The sequence below is a fragment of the Carassius carassius genome, chromosome 2 (assembly GCF_963082965.1).
Source record: "Carassius carassius chromosome 2, fCarCar2.1, whole genome shotgun sequence".
Taxonomy (NCBI): domain Eukaryota; kingdom Metazoa; phylum Chordata; class Actinopteri; order Cypriniformes; family Cyprinidae; genus Carassius; species Carassius carassius.
In genome coordinates this window covers 11,112,413-11,134,066 of record NC_081756.1, presented here as the reverse complement: position 1 = coordinate 11,134,066, position 21,654 = coordinate 11,112,413, and the positions used below count along the sequence as shown (strand labels likewise).

The window sequence follows — 21,654 nt, the reverse complement described above, 5'->3', positions numbered from 1 at the left end:
AAAACTATAGAGTGAAAGGAGGCAAACCTACAACACTAGACTGAGTCCAGTATGAAGTCTAAAACGTGTCTAAGAGCGACATCTACTGGCCATTAGACAAAACTGAATTTGTCCTGTCTCAAAAATCAAAACAAAAGACATTTCTGTATTGTTCCAGTCAAACTATTTTTAACAGCACAGTTAGTCTTTGATGACAAATTGACAAATATATGAAATGTTATTTAAAGTGACAGTTCACCCAAAAATATATATTACCTCATGATTTACTCACCCTCAAGCCATCCTAGGTGTAGATTTCTTCTTTCAGACGAATACAGTCGGAGTTTTATTCGAAAATGTCCCGGCTCTTCCAAGCTAATATTCAATAGTCCAAAAGAAATCCAATAAACTGCATCCATCCACCATAAAAAGTGCCCCACGCGGCTTCGTTGGCTTAATAAAGGCCTCCGGAAGCGGCGAATCAATATGCATTTTTGTAAGAAAAATATTAATATTTAAAACTTTATAAGCCTTAATCTCTATCTTATAGATTTACTTCAGGGGCCCCTAATTAACTCCCTCAGTGCCATGTGGGACAATTCGTATGATGGATGGATGCACTTTATTTGACTTCTATTGGACCACTGAATATTACCATCCATTCACTGCCATTATAAAGCTTGGATGAGCCAGGACATATTTTTAATATAACTCCAAATGTATTTGTCTGAAAAAAAAAGAAAGCTATAAACACCTAGTATGGCTTGAGGGTGAGTAATTGATGAGGTAATTTTCATTTTTTGGTGAACTATCCCTTTAAGGATACACCAGTTTATCACTACATGACCTCATAAAATACATTTAAGCTAGGCCTTTTGCACTTCTTACTGTGTAAGCATATTGCATATTATCTATCTATCTATCTATCTATCTATCTATCTATCTATCTATCTATCTATCTATCTATCTATCTATCTATCTATCTATCTATCTATCTAATTTGTCTCCAGCTACAGAATGCCTCTTTAGGGGTCGCTGTTTATTTTGTCAACTTCCGAGGTGGGAGGAAGTTCGTCTGATGTTCTATGGTGTCTCTTCATCCTCGGTGTACATCTCGATCAGACACTGTCCCATCTGCGCTAAGTGCCTGCGCTCTTCAGCATGAACCGAAAAAGAAACCACTGCTATCTGGAAACAGGGCCGTCCTCGGAGTCCCAGGCCGCGTTTCTGGACAACACAAGGTCCTTCAGCCGAGACGAGGAGGATTTCTCCGAGCTCGAGCCCGACGAGCAGCTGGTGTGCTCGGTGACCGAGATCACTGAGCACCTGGGCAGGAACATCACGGTGGTGCTGGAGTCCGCGCTGTCCGAGATACGCAAGCTGGTCAGCGTCCGGATCAGAGTCCTGAAGATGGAGCTCCGCGAAAAAACCGACGAGATCGAGCTGCTGAAAGCCAAGCTGGAGTCGACGGAGAAAGATGGGAGGGTTTCTAACTCCAGCAGCCTGGACTTCAGGAAAGCAGAGCATCAGACGGGCCAGAAATACAACGCCGACCCGAAGAAAGCCAAACCCGGGACGCCCGTGGTTAAGAAGGAGAACATCGACGCGATCTGCGATTATCTGATGAAGGATAAGAACCAGAGGGGTGCTGCTGAAGTGGAGAGCGACCATAGCAATCAGGCCTTTGGGTCCGAGCGGGACATGCGGACCGAACCGCAGCCGCACGCCTCTCTGAGCCTGTGGACGGACAGCGGTCCCCCGGACACCGACGCGGACTCGGACATTTTCAGCATGCTGCCATCCGCCAGCAAGCGTTTATATGACTACGAGTGGATGACAGGGGTCGAACTCAACTCAGCTGAGTTTAAAGGTAGGCTACTGCTTAATCATACAACCTAGAGTTGTATATAACATGCATGAATTGTGTCATACGATGTTTGCATACATTGTCGAATGCATATAGTTTATACATTATAGTATGCATACATTATAGTATGTTGATGCATATACTGTAGTTTATTGATGCATATAGTTGTACAAAGTATGCATGCATTTCAATATGTATAGATGCACATAGTATTCATGTATTGTGGTATATGTTTTCTTTTTAGTATGTGTTTTGTTGATTATAGTATGAATGTGGTTGCAAATAGTCAAGTCACCTTTATTCATATAGCGCTTCAAGCAAAAAAAAATTTGTGTCAAAGCATCTGAACAAAATTAATTAAGAAAACAGCGTGTCAATAATAATAATCGTGTCTGTTTAGTAGTATCATGTAACATGCTTCCATTATATGTGTGCTTGTAGTATGCATTCATTGCCTTATGCATAAATGTAAAAAATTACATGCATTGTAGAATACATATACATCATGCATATAATTTCATGCTAGATGCATATAGCATTAATGTATGGTGTACAGTACATATTTACATGTAGTGTGCATTCTTTGTAATACATAGTTGCATATTGTATGTTTATAGTTGCCTTTAGGTTGCATGTGTTTACTTTTTTTTTTCCAAATGCTGTTTTTGCTGCAATATTCTATAATATTTGAATATTTTACCAATGCATGTCAGATTTGGTATGAAATGTAAATACACTTCATAAAGTTGAATTGTATCTACGTCGCTTCAGTTATACAATTAATTCAGTTAATGACTGCTTAGTGCTGACATGTAAAATGTGTTTAAAGGGTTAGTTCACCGAAAAATTAAATTATGTAATTAATAACTTATCCTCATGTTGTTCCAAACCTGTAAGACCTCCGTTCATCTTCGGGACACAGTTTAAGATATTTTAGATTTAGTCCGAGAGCTCTCAGTCCCTCCATTGAAACTATGTGTACGGTATACTGTCCATGTCCAGAAAGGTAAGAAAAACATCATCAAAGTAGTCCATGTGACATCATAGGGTCAGTTAGAATATTTTGAAGCATCGAAAATACATTTTGGTCCAAAAATAGCAAAAACTACGACTTTATTCAGCATTGTCTTCTCTTCTGTGTCTGTTGTGAGAGAGTTAGTGTAGTGATATCCGGTTCGTGAACGAATCACTCGATGTAACCTGGTCTTTTTGAACCAGTTCACCAAATCGAACTGAATCGTTTAAAACGGTTCACATATCCAATGTGCATTAATCCACAAATGACTTAAGCTGTTAACTTTTTTAATGTGGCTAACACTCCCTCTGAGTTCAAACAAACCAATATCCCGGAGTAATTCATTTACTCCAACAGAACCGTTTTTGTCGGACGCGTCCGATTCGAGAACCGAGGAGCTGATGATACTGCGCATGTGTGATTCAGTGTGAAGGGATATTGGTTTGTTTTAACTCAGAGGGAGTGTCAGCCACATTAAAAAAGTTAACAGCTTAAGTCATTTGTGGATTAATGCGTATTGTAAACGCGAACCGTTTAAAACGATTCAGTTCGATTTGGTGAACTGGTTCAAGAAGATCTTGGTTACATCGAATGATTCGTTCGCGAACCGGATATCACAAATTGCAGTGAACGCGCTCACAACAGACACAGAAGAGAAGACAATGCTGAATAAAGTCATAGTTTTTACTATTTTTGGACCAAAATGTATTTTCGATGCTTCAACAAATTCTAACTGACCCTCTGGTGTCACATGGACTACTTTTATGATGTTTTTCTTACCTTTCTGGACATGGACAGTATACCGTACATATGTTTTCAATGGAGGGACAGAAAGCTCTCGGACTAAATCTAAAATATGTTACACTGTGTTCTGAAGATGAACGGAGGTCTTACAGGTTTGGAATGACATGAGGGTGAGTTATTAATTACATAATTAATTACATTTTTGGGTGAACTAACCCTTTAAGGGTGAAAAAAAGGAATTTAAAGCTGAATATTGTATGTAAAAATGAGCAAAACCCAGTCTATCCCTGTTTTCCCTTTGCTTCTTTAGGTGATACTGAAACAACATGTGAAGATTTTCCCACTGTGGATGAGGAGGATGACACTGAAGACTCTGAAGGAGGGAGAGGAAGTTTGAGGTCAGTGTCTGACCATTTTCCTCTGGACACTCAGGGCTCCCCGCGGGAGGACAGGAGCAGCCCAGCGGAGGACAGTGCTGAGCCAGGTCAGTGTTGTAAAAGACAAGGAATGTGGCAATTTCACATGAACTCTAGATAAATGCAGCTGGGAGGCATTATGTGTTCTGCACTTCCTACCCCTGATCTGAACATTTAATTGATCTTTATATTTATATTCTTATTAAATTCATTAATTGATCCTTACCTTGAAAGTTATGTGTACTGTGAGGTAAGTTTCAGATATTTAGTCTTTGTGCTCCAAATATTACCTACAGCCTTGTCAATGAAGAATAAGAAACTAGTGTTTTTGTAGAGAAAATGTTGGGCAGGAATTGTTCAGATGATGGGTGAACATATCATAATGTTGTCTAAAAGTTAATGTTAGTTTGCTAAAATGTGTAAACAAAATGCTTATAAGTAGGATGTCATGTTATTTTAAACTATGTATTTACTATCAGCCATTGTGCTCTCTGGAAATTGGCATTTGTATTGATCAAAACCCTTACTGATCACTACTTCTATACCCTTAAAAATATATAATTCCTTGTTTTTTATGCATCTGGCTAGCTACTACTAAATATTGTAGAATTAAATTTTCTGTAAAGTTGCTTTGCAATGATTTGTGTCGTAAAAAGTGCTATAAAAATAAACTTGAATTGAAAACTTGAATTGGCTAGTATGTTTGGCATCTATAAGAATTCAAATTTTTTTTTAACCCTAAAACCCTGTTGGGGACAAATGTGGGCAAAATAATTTTGATTTATTTTTAAAAAATACTTCCCTTGATCTGAGCGGTACAAGACTTGGCTACTTTTCCTAAGTTTACCACCTGAACACACACACACAAAAATGACTCGATTCTACAATGTTAAGTGGGTGGAAAAAAAAAACTCCTTAATTGTTTGTTCGTGGACAAAAATGGGCACCCATAGGAATGAATGGGAAAACCTGTAATTCAGAGCATTCTTGTTGTTTTTTTGTAAAATAAAATCAATAAATCCAATACAATGTATATCTAACATACACACAAATGAAGGGCTGATCCTGTACAACATTCTGAACATGGCAAAAACTCACTCACACACACACACACACACACACACACACACACAAACACAAACAATGCATTCAATGAGCCTATGACAGAGCTGGGCTCTGTCACACATACTGAACTCACTCACACATACAAATACCAATAAAAGGCACTAGATGCCAGCAAAAACACTTCATCTTTAGGATTTAACTCTCAGAACTTAGTGGAATGATATTTTTAATGTAGGTAAAGAAATAATAAATATAACATAAAATAAGCATTATTTACATAGAAATTGTGGTACTTTTAGAGGTAAATAAATTCAAAAATACCCCCAAAATAAAAAAAAATACCATAAATGGATAGAATAAATTTTATCGAAGACATTGATATAACATTTATAATAAATAAAAAATTGGATGACACCTGAGACCTCTGTGCCCACATTTGTCCACGAACAAACAATTAAGGGCTATTATGTGAACAGGGTATGAGGGTTAAAGGAGTCTTACCAGAGCTGCATTTATTTGATCCAAAAACCACGGTAATATTGTCAAATAATATTACTTTTTACATTATGTGTTTTTGATTTTGCTATATTTTAGAATATAATTTATTTAAATAAAATTTCTGTGATGGCAGAGCTGAATTTCCAGCAGCCATTACGCCAGTCTTCAGTGTCACATGATCCTTCAGAAATCAATATTTATTAATATTATTAATGTTGAAAACGGTTGGAAACTGTGATACTACATTTCAGGATTCTTTGATTTATAGAAAGTTGAATAGAACAGTATTGTCTGAAAACAAGATGCAATGATAGTAACTCCATCTATGGAAGAAAGCCATTCAGGTTTAAAACAACAAAATAGTGAGGGTGAGTTGACAGAATTTTCAGTTTTCTCCTTTAAATCCTTTTGGTGTTAATTGTTATACTGACCCTCCCTTCCAGGTCAGCAGTTCTCCTCTCACAGCTTCATCTGCCCCTTCTGTGGAACCCTTTGCCCTGACTCTTCTTTCCTGGAGGAGCACATGAAGCTCATGCATCATGACGAGAGCACTCTTCAGTCGGCCCCAGGTGCTTCTTCCTCTCATGCGGAGGGCGACTCGGGCCGAGCTCTGGGAGCCCCAGAAAGACCTGTTGGCCGGGGCGCACGGGAGAAGAAAGTGGAGGGTGGTTATGAGTGCGGCGACTGCGGCCGTCATTTCAACTATCTTGGAAACCTGCGGCAGCACCAGCGCATCCACACCGGCGAGAAGCCTTTCGTTTGCACTGAGTGCGGAGAGCGTTTCCGGCATGCCGCGCGTCTCAAGAGCCACCGTCTCAGCCACAGCGGAGCCCAGAGCCCCTTCCCCTGCCCCCAGTGTGGTAAGGGCTTCCCAGTACTGTCCGGACTGAAACGCCACCAGCGCGTGCATACGGGAGAGAGTCCATACGCTTGTCCTCAATGCGGCCGCAGATTTAAAGAGCTGGGGAACTTATACACACACATGCGCATTCACAGTGGCGCTACGCCCTATTCTTGCTACCAGTGTGGGCGGAGCTTCAGGCATCTGGGCACATATAAGAGTCATCGCTGTATGCCGGCTACACAGTTAGCCAGTGGACACAGTCCAGCATGGGTGCAGGAAGACAAGGTGCAAACCGGGTAACAGCCTGGGAACAGATCTGTTCAAAAAGTGGTTGCTTTCTCGACTGCTGGTTCAGGATCAGTTTCAAGTCTGAGAAAAAAGCTCGGCTGGGGAAAGATGTGAGAAAGGCCATTAAGATCAGGTTTCATCATAAACATGAGGCTGTATGAATTAGCGCATCTTGTTTATTCAAGTTGGTTCATGGCATCTTTAATGGTAAACTGCTGCTCGTTAAATGTTTGTTTTTTAAACATTTTGCAATAATTTCTTCCAGCGTCAAACATTAAAAGGTGTTTGAATGTCCATACACAGTATTTTAAGACTTGATGTGATTTAACTAATTTTCTTTTACATCAAAACTTTTTTTCTAAAATATGTTTCTGACTCTGTTTAGCAGATAACAGGGCCCCAAGGACTTACTAAAACTAATTTGACAACAGAGAGTCACTTTTACACATAAGCACCATGGTGTCAGATTGTTATACTTGGAAATATACCTATTGTGTTGAATAATTACCATATTCATATAACATACTGTATGTACACTGCTATTCAAAAGTTTTGGGTCTGTATGATTTTTTTAACGTTTCTGTACAAAAGAAAAAAAAAACAACAGTGTTCATTTGAAATGGGTAACATTAGAAACATCTTTGATTTTTTTTTTTGTCAAAAAGAAAAAAAAAACTCTGACCCCAAACATGATACTTCAGAGAATACCATGGTATGTGTCCAAAGCCAGTCCAATTAGTATGCATTAATTAAGTCTGAAAATACCTGTGAAGATTAAACGGGAATTAATTTTTATAGAGTTATAGATCTGCAAGTTACGTTCTAATTGCTAGCTATTAATAGGGTTTCCCGGAGTATAGCTAATGTAACACCATTTATTACAACTGAAAGTTGGTTTAGCAAATCAAAATCATGGTGTTGAAAAATCAGGTAGTTTAAAATGCATTGCAGTGTCATTTTGAAAAGATTACAAACCTGTATTCACGGGCGCATTTAAAGCGCGCGAGTGCTGCCATCGTGTGGAGGACTTCTGTTACTGCATCACCGCGTCAGTCAGTGGATCAGTGTTCAATTTGTTCGAATTGTGTGATTGCACTACTAACACTTTTTTTATTTATATTAGTGCATTTGTTTATATACTTCTACCTGTATTTTAACAGCTTATAAGTTAAAAAAATACCTGAATGGAAACAATATGGACTTAGAGAACGTGTTATTCTGAAACGAACTTGGTAAATTCATAAAGTCGTTTCCATTAAACGTGTCCAAGTGTTAGAAATACAAGAAATCCATCGGATTCATTTTAACAACTCGGATATAATTTTATTCAAAATATCCTGAATATAACTGATTAAATAACACAAAAAAATAAAAATAAATTAAGTACAATTTGTTATTTCTCAGTGATAACTTTGAATGATCTGTACAAGGCAAACTGAACTGTAACTAATAAATACTCTTAAGATATGGTTTGGGTTGTTTATGTATTTGTAAGCGGATGCTGGCATCATGACATGCATTAAAAATAACGTGTGAAGTTTGTTTTTTAACCTGCTTTGAAAATGATATGGACACAAACAGCTATGGATTGCTTTAGACCGGTTGAATGCTGTTGCAGTCATTCCTCCTGTAAATGTCTCTCAGATATGCATGAGAAAAAGAAGCTGTGGCATTTAACAGAGGGGAACATATATGTCAGGAGAGACTGAGAGAAAGAACAACATCCAGCCAGGAACTATTTTTTCTTTATTAGAGGGTGACAAGTCTTTGTCAGTAATTACGGTGCCTTAATAACACACTGCCAGCTGAACTTCTCATTTCTCCAGGAGATTGCAGGGCTGTGTGACTGAAAGAATATCTTTCAGGGAAAAAAACTTTGAGGAAAGGCAACAGATTCTCACTTGTAGACTACACAGTGAATTGTTGATCTTCAAAGATGAAATATAAATAAGGGGACAATTTGACATATACCAGTGATTAAATTAATCTACACTAAATGGTGTACGTTAAGCTTTTCTTCCTTTGCTCTCAGCAAATGATTTATATTAATGTAAACACTCACATTATATATATATATATATATATAAAATGTATACTATGCAGTTTTTCATAAATTGTTCATAAGATTCTTCGCAAGTAGGCAAACACAGTTTGTTTTAAGCCAACACGCTTGTCTTTATTGAGCTCACTGTAAAAATTCATAGTGCACTACACTGTGCACGATATACTAGCAATAGCAGGTAACCATGCTAAACATAAGATATAATAAATCAAGAATAAATTCTTCTTTTGAGCTGATTCTTTTCATTGAAGCGGTTCACTGCCTGTAACTGACTGAATGATTCGACTGATTTGATTGTAGCAGAACTCTCTGATTGAATGATTAGGACGGAGAGCATCAAAATGAAGGAACTGAATATGTAACAATCCTGCTTATTATTGAAAAGTTTGGTTTTACGATGCATCAACCTCAAAAGTTCAGACATATTTACACACGTAATTGTCGTATAACCTTGCTGTTTGCAGGTTCTGGTTTTTTTTTATCAAGAGATGTTTTGTGCATTGACATGCATTTCTAAAGGTTTTCTTTGGATGCTTTAAGAAGGCTTTTTACCTAGAAGGCACGAATTATTGCACTGCTGTACTTCCATTCAGTATTGAATTCTCACCTACACACTGACACAAGCATTGCACAATGACTAGACCGATATCAATTTAAAACGTGACTGCTCTGTGCATTGATGTGGGTCTGAATGCTTTCCCATCAGCACACCCATGGTTCAGCTAGAAATAGCCCATAACATCTATTCCTTTGCACTCAGTATTAAAAGGACATGGCCATGTCTGTTAGAAACCTTAAAAAATTAATTAAATCATGAAATTCTGCAGTTTCTAAATGAAAATTGTTTCTATACCAATTTTCTTTTGTCAGTGTTGTAGCACTTTTTTCAATATACATTGAACAACACCAATAAATTCTCCCAGTTGTCCACGGAAAAGCATGTTATTTATTTGCTTATGGCATTTTCAGTACTATACATTATAGAATTATTAATGAATTGATGTTGTTTACCAAGGTAGATGATTAATATTTTTAGTGTTTATCTGAAATTTTCTACAAAAGACAGAATTCCTGTACTGAAATGACATTCTTCAATTATATAACACTGCATTCATTCAGATGAAGGGGGTTGATGCATACAAACTAGAATACACATGGGAGAAAACAATAAGAGTCGTTCCAATTGTTTCCTGATAACATATTATCTTCAAAGGCACAAACATGAAAGGTAATCTGTAAAAATCTGCTCTTCTCACAAAATATGCCTGAGTTAGTATTTGTACCATTCTATGTCTTTGGATAAAATGCAGCTTTGGTTAATAGATACCAGGCAGAATCATTAATCCTTTGCATTTGTTTTGCATTTCTGGGAATTCTGAAAGGTTACCGCTGAGTGTAATCTAATGTCTTTGCTTTTAATATTTCAGCAAACCCAAACATGCATTGTGTTCTCTGGGAACAGCTCCGATAAGGCCATAACCCTTAAGAACAGACATTAAGAACAATATGTCAGAATATGCCAAGAGTCATTTTATGAATTAATGATGAATTGTGGCTATTTATTAGAAATGAAACTTCATTAGCGATCACAATATACCTCATTAAACCTGTACCTGATATTAGCTATTCATTTTAATGAAATATCACATTGCTTTTCATCCTTTTAAAATGATCAAAAAGGCTGGAGTAGATGAGTAGATCTTCATTTTCAGACCTTGAATTGACCGAGACGTTAAATTTTTTTTTTTTTTTTTAAAGCACTTTTCAGTTACACACAAAAGTATACTTGAGATGATACAAATAGTTTGCATAAGTTCAGATAAGTTCCATTACTATAAACCCTGTGAGAGATCGAGGCATTTGTGCTTACTTATAATTAAATTCTGTTCAATGTTTTATGTTGAAATTCAGTTCAATATGTGGATCAAAGCAATCAAAGCATCGTGACCATGGTACTGTCGAGCTCGAAAAACAATAAAAAAACTAATGAAATCTAGTAGATACAGCTGGTACACATTGTTTCAATGATTTTTTAGGCCATGATTTATAAAATAAGATATGATTCACTGAAAATATTCCATGGAAAAACATCAACGACACCAAACACCATTGCACCATATATAGATTTATACTCACACACACACACACACACACACACACACACACACACACACACACACACACACACACACACACACACACACACACACACACACACACACACACACACACACACACACACACACACACACACACACATAAATAATTTGAGAGCTATAGCAGAGGGGAGGATGTTCAGCAAATAATGCAACATTTTAGTCTGTATTTGATATCATATGACCACTTCTTTGGTGCTTTTTATATTTGGTACTTTAGAATAAATGTGCAAATGACTATCATTTTTGACAGAACAAATACAATTTCCCCAGTTCAATATCAAACTGTCCACAGCCATCCACTGTCATTATCTTGATCCATTTTGTTATATCCTGTAGCCAACCAAAAGACTAAATGAACACCCACAAAACAATTATTTACTGAAGGATTGTCTGAAGCTTTTAAATCATGGGTTTTGGTTTTAACATGCTTTGGCACAGAAGGTTTCAGGTGAAGGCAGGAGATCAATCAAACAATCAGTCTGGACGAATAGAGCGCAGTGCCACGGACGAAATACCTTCTGGGATGAAGTCTGAAGGCATGAGAGAGGGGAAACAAATGAGAGTTAGCTGTGTTTGTCCTGAAAATAGAATACATTTGTATATAATGAGACAGAAAGATTACAGGGAGGATAGAGAGAGAGAGAGAGAACAGATGGATAGAGAGAGATGCACAGGAGAGGAGAGAGAGAGTGAGTGCATATCAGCGCACAACCACTGGAATCAAGGAGAAGATGTGAAGGCAGCACATGAACGAAGCAGAGAGTGACAGATGGAGACGGAGAGAGACTGAGAGACAGAGGATGAAAGAGCTGCAGACGAGAAGATGCTTCAGCTTTGTCAATGTTTCCAGCATCACGAGGACAGTACTGAACAACCTGCACAAACAGACCGACATATCAGAAGCTTCCTCCTGATTTAAATCAACTCTACACATCTGGATCACATCAGGTAAAAAAAAAATAATAATCTCTACACTATATTTACTTTAAATGGAAATGCAGATGGTGGAGTTATTGTAACTCAACCACGATACTAAAAGTATACACAATTTAGCATTTAGACTTTCAGGTTTTGTTTTACGTGTGAGGGAAGTAACATTTATAAATCAACCCTTTGGAATTATAAGGTTCTTCTATCTGACATTTTTGTCAAAATTGAGTTATTCACATATTCTTATTCTGTGTCAATGTATTTACATTATGTGATAGATTTTTTTATGTTGTGTACATTATGGGACTTTTTATTTAAAAAAACAATAAGGTTCTATCTACACAGTCGAATGGAACACAAAAACTTTGAAGCTCAATATCTCAAAACAACTCGGAACCTTATAATTCCAAGGGGACCAAATGATGCAGATTTGATGTCTAAAGGACCATTGAGAACTATGTTGTCCATAGATATTAAATCTCTAATAAATGTTATTTCCCACACATATAATAAGACTTCAAAGTATTTGAATTATATCAGAGGACACAATGTTTTAGACCAGTAACTTTTTTTGTGTGAGGAGAGGAGAGAGAGAAAGAGAGAGAGAACAAGCAGTTACCTTCATTTATACAAAAGAAAATGGAAGAAAAACAGACTCACTGGTACCTGCCTCACACATTTGTTTTCATTATTTCAGTTCTATAACTCAAAAATGCTAAAGTAACTGGTTGTGAATAACATTTCGTTTCACGAATATGAGCTGTTATAAGTGCACAGTATCTTTCATGTGTATCTTTCAGCATTTTTCATCTTTCATGTGTCATTCTCCGCTATTATCAGTAATAATGTGTTTAAAACAGCACTTCATGTCACCTGATCAGAGTATTTCATCACCATCGCAGAGAGGAAATGAAGGGAGAGATGATATTGCTGACTTTCTTGTAGGCAAGATTTGAAGGAAATTATATATATTTTTACTATAGCTATTACTATTATATAAACATAAGAACAGCCATTCCCTTTAAATATAAAGATATATACAAGCCTCGGTTTTCCCAAAGTTACAAAGAGAGATAACCTATCTGCTATTTCAGGTGTTCATAAATCAGCATATTTCAAGTAATTTACCAAGGCCTCAGAAATTATTAAATCAGTTAATCATTAATCAGTTATTGAAACCTTATTTATTTTTGCAGATGATAACTACAGACAAAATGGTTAATTAGTTGTCCATTTTATATTAATGCCAAGTGAGTTTCACAAAAACATCTGTAATTTGAGTTCATTTTACAGTTTACAGTTTAAAATTGTTAGTGTATTTGAAGACTGAAGAATAAATATCTGTTGCTGCTTAAAGGAAGCGTGGAGAGCAGAAATGTGACGGGTCCTATCACTGTACCCCAGGGGTCTGGCTAACCTGATTAACTAAAAGTCTTATTACACTGACTAGCTGTGGACAAACTAATGGCAGGCTCACACTGACCTCTACCGATGTTAACTAGAAAAGATCATTTAAAACAAACTGACAAGGGGCTATTGAATAGCTATACAAGGTGAAAATGGAAATCTTTTTTGTCTGTAAAAACTCAACTGACAGATAAAATCAGACTCAGACATCTTAACACAAGCAGAGAGAATAAAGCAGCCAAGTGAAAAAACCTGATCTATTTATCTGCTGTACTGTCTCCATGAATTACATTAATCGTCTGCCCCAAGGACAACCCGATTAAACATGAGTACAACAGCACAGAGCTTGCAGGATGGAAAGTTATAGCATCTTTTGGACCAATATTTCTATTGGTAGGACTCTATTAGATTGTTATACAATACATGTACAGTATAAGCTTACATTTCCGATAATCCCTCATATATGAGATATAACCATGTATATTTTATATTAAGATTAATAGGATTGAACAAATTATAAATCATCCTCAATAATATATATATACATATATATATATAAAAGCAGTGATGGACAAAAATATTGGCACCCCTGGATTTCTGTCAAATAATGCACAATTTCTATCAGATTGCAATTACAAATGCTTTGGTATTCTCATGTTTATTTCTTTTGTTGTGTATTGGAACAACACCCAAAAATCGGAGAGAAAAAACAAACAAATCTGAGACACTCTGAGATCTCCAAAAATGGACTGGACAAAATGACTGACACCTTCAACTTAGTATTTGGTAGCACACCATTTGGAAAAAATAACGGATATCAATCGCTTCATGTAACCATTAACGAGTTTCTTACAGCTCTATACTGGGTTTTCAGATGACTCTTCTTTTGCCAACTGCTCCAGGTCTTTGAGAATTTAAGCTTTTCTTCTCCCAACTGCTGTTCTGAGATCTCTCCACAGGTGCTCTTAAAATGCTCTTAAACCAATTTTAGGTGCTTTTCAAAACATGCTTTGGATCATTGTCCTGCTGTAGGACCCATTACCTCTGACGGAGAGGCCTACAATTGCACCCTAGATTTCAGTCTGATCTTCATTGATCCTACAATATCAAAAACAGTATTACATATTGATAGTTTCAATTTATGTTGATAAAATATTCCACAGCAATTTAGCAAAACTGAATCACTTTTATAATACTGTGCATACCTCATGATGTTACCACGAGGTGGAGTCTATGTGTTTGCTTGGAAGTTTACCGATCAAACGCTTTATTTAAATACACATCAGAATGTGGTTTCATCGATCACGTACACATTAATTTTCTCTTGTAGCTGTACACTCACTAAATAAAATACCCTCCCTCCAACAGCCAGTACAAGAGTAGAGTGGTGTGATTCCAGCATGAGGCACTGTACAGAAACGTGAGATGCGTACAGATGCAGAGAAGAGCTCTTTTAATATTCCCCGCTGCAGCTCACCTGTTCAGACTGATTCTGTGTTGGTCAAGTACTGCCATGCAAATAAGCAACCCGATAACATGACAGCCGTTGCTCTCTTTACACGCTCTTTACATCTCACCCCTTTGCCTGCAGCAATGTGTGCCACAAACTGCCCAACAAACTGTTTTATCATGATAATAAGTAGCAGGGGAGAAATGACATTTGCGTTAATTAATGGCGTGTGGAAATTGCATTAAATTTCAAATAACAAAAAGTAACAGCTTAACATCACAATACATGTCTTCAGAGAAGAAAAGAACCAACACCAGAATCTTAACAAAGTAAAAATTTCCAAAAATGTTGCGTGGGAAAATGTTGCCTTCAAGCATCAAAATGCTAAACTCCTTATTCAGCAAGTCCTTGTTTAGCAAATTTTCATTTAGTAAATTTGAGATTAATTTACAAATTAATTCATTGTTTTGAAAGCTGTATATACAGTCTTAAAGAGAACATTTAATATGTTAAGTTATTTTTGCTGTCTTTCTTTGTAGAGGAACAATCATCCTACAAAGCAAAGATATTAACTTCAGATTAAATTACAAATGGTGGAACATAAAGTAAACCTCACTCAGACCTCAAGAACGGAGACAATCAACAAATTTAAAAAGATCTTTACATTACAGTGCAACAAATAACTAACAATGATTACAAAAAAACAAAACAAGATTAGATGAGGTCAGCAAAGAGCAAATCAATAATCCTATAACAGTAATCCTATGACATAAATTATTCATGCTGCAATGCATGCTGGGAACTCACAAATCCTTAACATTTTAGCAATATGAAATTCTACGTTTGATCAGTTGAGAAAATATATATATATATTTTTTTTATGAATGTTGGTAGCTAAACAGTTGCCGGTAACCATTGACTTCCATAGTAATTTTTTTTTTTTCATATTATGGAAGTCAATAGCTACCGGCAACTCTTTGGTTACCAACATTCTTCAAATTACCTTCTTTTGTGTGCAACAGGTGATTGAAACCCATACAGGCTTGAAGCAACTTGAGGGTGGGTAAATGATGACAGCATTTTTGGGCGATCCAACTCTTTAAGAATCACAGAAATAACAATATATCCTAGTGTAAGTATGTATAATTAGTGTGTGAGTGATCGAGAAGATCAAACGAGGCAGGCTGATACGCAGTCACCGCAGAAACTTGCTTTATGATGATAATGAACACCAGATGATGTCCTTTTCAACATAATGGCTCTGTAGGCTGCTGCTGAGTGAGCTGCATTTCAAGATCACCATGCACATGTGCATACACGCACACATTATGGCGAGTTGGATTACCGGGAGCCAGTCCTGTCACATGTCATGATGTGAAGGTGTTTAGCACTGTCTTTGTTCAATTCCCTTTTGTATGCAATGAACAGTGTAGGGAAGGTTGCTTTGGAAATGTAATAGATTACAGATTACAAGTTACCCTATTTAAAATGTAATAAGTAGTCTAACTTTAATCTAAGTAATGTAACTGATTACATTCCTAGTTGAAAACATTCATTAGAAATATAGAAAAGTAATCAACTTTTCTATATTTCTAACGAATGTTTTCAACTAGTAATAATTTTGAAACATTTAAAAGATTCCACACTGATTACTCTCAGACTTCTCAAAATCCTTCAACCACTTGAATTAAGACTAATAAATTAATTTTAAAGCACTGCCACCACAAAATCAGACTTTAGCACCACTTTTTACTTTGAGGTTAAATACAGGTTTAGAACCAGAAGATACTGTTTAATAGTAAATAAATACACAAACACTTACAGGAAATAAAACTGGTATCAAATAAGCAGGCGTCCTATTTTGTTTCCTAAACTCCTGAAACAATACAGTCTCGTATTTTAAAGCAGTCAATGCAATTTCAGAAAGAAATCAGTCAAATCTGTAAGTGTGTGAAAATATTCAGATGTAACCCCCTTTGTAATCTTTAACATTTTCATAAGTAACTGTAATTTAATTACACATTTTTTATCAGCAGCTGTAACAGATTACAGTTACATTTATTGGTTGCACTTTATTTTACAGTACGTGTACTAACATGTACTTATAGTGTACTTACAGTGTATTTATCTAAGAAAGTTCTGGTAATACAAGGTAACTACATGGGGTAGGGTTAGGTTTAGGGGTAGGTTCAGGGTTAGTACCTAGTTATTACATAGTTATTGAAATTACTATAATAAGTACATAGTATGTACATGAGGAACAGGACTGTAAAATAAAGTGCTACCCATTTATTTTGTAATTAAATTACATAATTTTGTTACGTGTAAACATTTACTCCCCAACTCTGGCAATGAAACATACAGAGATGCCAGAAAAAAAGCATGTCATCATCCTTTGACCATGATTTTAAAGGGTAGGTGGCCTATATTTCAGGAAAATGTTCACACAAAATATAGCAAGCTTTCAATTTCTGAATATATACAGTACTGTATATATTCAGAAATGTAAAGCACGTTCATCATGTTTATTCAAAAAGGTGCACAGTTTGCATTATTATAATTCAAATTTAGCTTGGTAATGGAGAGCCGGACAGAGAGAGAGAGAGAGAAACTCTGGTGTTAGAGAAAATGGTCGGAGAAGAGTGATTGAGTTTTTCTCTCCACTGTGAACCCATTCTCACTTATTCTCTTTCCTTATTTTTCACTCCCTTGATCCTTCTCTATCTTTCATCATGAGCTCCTCCAGCATGTCTTAACTCACTCTGGGTTACATGTGTGAGATGGTCCACCCATGACCTGCTCCTCTTTCACAATCCTTCTTTTTTTATTCCACTGTGTTCTGTGCTCCTGCTGGTTTTCACTTTTTGCGTATTTCTTCAAGGTCCATTTCCCCCGTCACTCTTTTCTCTTTCTTTCACTCACTTTCTTTTTCAACCGCATTTTCATTCTCCTTGCTTTCTAGTTTCATCCTCATCTCGATTCCTTCCCATCTAAACCTTCTAGCATTGCTTCTCCTCTAAGACCAGAAGAGCACATCTCAGACACACAAGAAATGGTCATTGCTTTGGGAAAAGGCTTTTGCTTTGGCATCAGCAGGTGTCCTTATGGAGACCATATAGCACTGAATGCACTATACCGGATGAAAGGGCTTTGAAATGCTTTGTAGATAATATAATTTTCCTTTCTCATCCATTCGATACATCAAGGCTAAATATGAATTCATTTGTATGATGAAATAAGAACCATTTCACTGTAAACATGAGGCAACTTTTGTGATGCATAAAAACATGAATGAATTATACCTGGGCATAACTAGGAATTACACAAGCTTCGGTCTGGATCCAACCCTTGCAAAGATCTGAGACGACTAAACACCTGAAAAGAGATGATGCCAACCCCTAAGAAGACCTCAGAAAAATGTTGAAAGCAGAGAGGCCTTTTTATTTGAGGAAATTACCATGGTGGTAATTATGCTAAAGGAAAATACATTTGGGCTATAGATACAGGCACAATTTAGACTCATTATGGTTTAAAAATGTCCCCAGGAAGAACACACCATAGCTATTGTAATTAGAAATAACACAACTGGGCGCTTGGACTTATCTAGTCTTAGCAAAACCTTCCATCTTCCCAATACAGAGATCTTTATCTCTCTCTGTTTGAAACTCTAAAATTGAATGGCAGGGGGGAGGAGCAACTTTTACTTTTAACAGTTTTGTTTTCTTCAGCATTAGCTTTTTATATATATATATATATATATATATATATATATATATATATATATATATATATATATATATATATATATATATATATATATATATATACATTGCTAGGGCAAACACAAAGCCATTTGTATTCTAGCCATTTGTGTTATTAGCTTACCAGATTTGAGCTTAACATTGCATTTGGCTTTTGGATGATCAGGAGCACTAGCTGACCAGTTTGAGCTGTGAGGAGGTGGTGGGGTTTGTGTTTTCTGTTCTCTTCTTTTCATTACTTTCTCATTTAGTTGCATCACCATGGTCGAGGCCTACAGCAGGATGTTTGCTCTTTGTGAGCAAACAGATTGAAGTCAAAGGTGTCTCGGTGTCTTCATGTCTTCTAATTGAAGAGGGGGATGGCTGAGAGAGTTTATGGACACACTCACACACATTCATGCATCCACAATGACACATGGATGACAAATATATCTCACTTCTAATCTTTGAATCTATTTTATATCCACTGCAAATAGAAACACACACAGACGGGGATGAACAGGTGTCAGGGATGAACAAACATATTTTCTTTATCTGTAATTTCACTTTGTCCATTATATACTTATATTATAAGTATAATAAATAAAAAATAACCATAATTTATTTGGAAAAATAAGTCTGAATTTTAACTTTTGTGCTGTGCAGAAAATCATTCAGCTGAAGTGGTGCTCCCAGTTAAAAATGACCAGCCTTTTAAAAATGGGTTGTAAATCTGTCATTATGATATATTATCATTAAATCTGGAAATCAATCTTTTCATGCACCTCAGATTTTGAAAGAAAAGGCATTATTTATAGATAATTTTCGCAGTATATACAAAAAATCAGTGAGGCCTATGATCGATCAGTTCTAAAACAACCTGTGCTAATTTAAAGAAGACAGGAAAAAAATTTAAAAATATTGAATTAAATTAAATTGAAAAATATTAGAAAAATATTTAGTCCAATAATTGGTATTAATAATGTAGCATAACATAACATTTAAAATCACTTTTTGTAGGCCAGATTTCTGATCATGGAAAACTACAAGTGTAACAAATTGGGAGTAAAATCCCTATTAAAAAATATAAAAAAAACTTTTGGGAAGTTGTTATACTCTGTCCAAGGGAATAACATTAACTAACATTCTTTTTGGGAAAAGAAAATCCTCAACAGGTCAAAATTACTGAAGTTATCTGTTCATTACTGGAACACAAAGTTGATTTATGTTTTTTTTTTTTTTTTTTTTTATGTATTGCTTCAAGGATATTTAGATACCTTTACTTTTTTGCACTGAACAGGCACTCCTTCCATAAACTTTCCATAAACTTTATGGAAGGAGTGTAAAACTTTAACGTGTTTTTTTAATTATTTGTATTATTTTTTTTATAGATCTTAAAGACACCTGGAACAAAGGAATACAAGCCAGTAAATGTATTAAATGTAAAACTCCTGTAGATATCTCTATTTTATGGCAGTACGATGGAAGAGCTTCAACTCCAGATGAACTAATCAATATGCTGTGGATCACATTCTCCACTGGGAGGCTGTTCTTGCGGCAAGAGCACATAGAGAGTAATGTTGAATACTTTGATTCACAGACTTAATTTCTTTTTAATGAGCTGGAATGTGTTCCCTCTGTGAAGAATGAGAAGTTGAATGATGCTCAGTGAGGAATGCCCTTCAACACCTTCACACTCTTACAGACAAGCACAGGTTTGCGAAGGAAATCGAAGAGGAATGCTCAAATTTAGAATTCTGCAGATGTTCAACAATTCAACAATTTTGCCTTTGGATTCCAGAGATCTGAAGGAACTGGAGTTCCTTAGGAGATGGAGATGAGACTCATGTTAGGCTGTCGGGTTGATCACAAGGACATGCCTATTGGACTGGTGCAAAAAAAAATTCAAGGACACTAAAAAGTAGAAGAAAAACTAACAATAAGACATTGAGTGACATTTGGAAATCACATGCAGAAAGGCCCAACCTGGGCACAACATATCCAAAAACACAATTCAATACAACATAAAATGGCTGAACTTGCTGGATACAATGGCAGTGAGAACTTCTTGTTCTCAACTGGTTTGCCTTTCAATTCTTCTGGCGACTATGAGTATTATGAACCTGAACCCGATGTCAGCAAGATCATCATCCCCTCCATCTATGCACTGGTGTGCTGCATCGGCGTCACGGGAAACGCCATGGTCATCTACGTCATCCTCAGGTACGCCAAGATGAAGACGGCCACCAACATCTACATTCTCAATCTCGCCATTGCAGATGAACTCTTCATGTTGAGCGTCCCCTTCCTGGCGACCTCGGCCGCGGTGCATCACTGGCCGTTTGGTTCACTCATGTGCCGTTTGGTTCTCAGTGTGGACGGCATCAACATGTTCACGAGCATCTTCTGCCTGACCGTGCTGAGCGTGGACCGCTACATCGCTGTGGTGCACCCAATCAAAGCAGCTCGCTACCGTCGGCCGACTGTCGCCAAAGTAGTCAACGTTTGCGTGTGGGGATTTTCGCTGCTTGTAATTCTCCCCATCATCATCTTCGCAGACACAGTGCCGGCACAGGACGGAGGAGTGGACTGCAACTTTCTATGGCCAGAGTCCTCGTCGTCAGAAGCGTTTGTGGTCTACACATTCCTACTGGGTTTTTTGCTCCCCGTTGCAGCCATCTGCATGTGCTACTGCTTGATCGTGGTGCGCATGCGAGCGGTGGGTCTAAAAGCGGGCTGGTTGCAGCGGCGGCGCTCTGAAAAGAAGATCACACGCATGGTGCTGCTGGTGGTCGCCGTTTTCGTTCTCTGCTGGATGCCATTTTATATTGTGCAGCTGATTAGTGTGTTCTGCAAGCCGCCGGACCCCATGGTGACTCAGCTATTTGTCATTCTAAGCTACGCTAACAGTGGCGCCAACCCCATTCTCTATGGATTCGTATCGGACAACTTCCGCCGCTCGTTCCAGCGTATCATTTGCTTCCGCTGGTTGGAGAATGGACTGGATGCTGAGCAGGTGGACTACTGTGCAGTGGCCCTGCGGCGTCAGACCACATGCGGCCCACCAGGTTTTCCAAAGGAGTGCTTGGCTTCCGACATGGTGTTTCGTAATGGAACCTGCACCTCCCGTACCACCACACTGTGAGAGGGTATTCAGTGAGAGTTTATAAGGATATCTGGCTCCGAAATA

General features: G+C 37.1%; 2 protein-coding genes across 2 annotated transcripts; both read left to right on the top strand.

Moving 5' to 3' along the window:
* The first annotated feature begins 1,014 nt into the window (after positions 1–1,014).
* LOC132102343 (zinc finger protein 16-like) lies at positions 1,015–7,014 on the top strand. The gene is made up of 3 exons (XM_059507249.1): positions 1,015–1,849; positions 3,916–4,089; positions 6,028–7,014. Exons 1-3 carry the CDS (start codon positions 1,141–1,143, stop codon positions 6,726–6,728), a joined length of 1,584 nt encoding a protein of 527 aa, XP_059363232.1. The 5' UTR covers positions 1,015–1,140; the 3' UTR covers positions 6,729–7,014.
* A 4,088-nt stretch (positions 7,015–11,102) lies between these two features.
* LOC132102327 (somatostatin receptor type 1-like) lies at positions 11,103–21,654 on the top strand. Its single transcript, XM_059507248.1, has 2 exons — positions 11,103–11,885; positions 19,856–21,654. The coding sequence occupies exon 2, from the start codon at positions 20,434–20,436 to the stop codon at positions 21,607–21,609; it is 1,176 nt and encodes a 391-aa protein (XP_059363231.1). The 5' UTR covers positions 11,103–11,885; positions 19,856–20,433; the 3' UTR covers positions 21,610–21,654.

Bases quoted from the DNA above. Each gene is read 5' to 3' on its own strand.
- LOC132102343 (XM_059507249.1), top strand. From the start codon at position 1,141: ATGAACCGAAAAAGAAACCACTGCTATCTGGAAACAGGGCCGTCCTCG. The intron at 1,850-3,915 runs GTAGGCTACTGC...TTGCTTCTTTAG, and splicing joins CAACTCAGCTGAGTTTAAAG to GTGATACTGAAACAACATGT. The intron at 4,090-6,027 runs GTCAGTGTTGTA...CCTCCCTTCCAG, and splicing joins GGAGGACAGTGCTGAGCCAG to GTCAGCAGTTCTCCTCTCAC.
- LOC132102327 (XM_059507248.1), top strand. From the start codon at position 20,434: ATGCAGAAAGGCCCAACCTGGGCACAACATATCCAAAAACACAATTCA.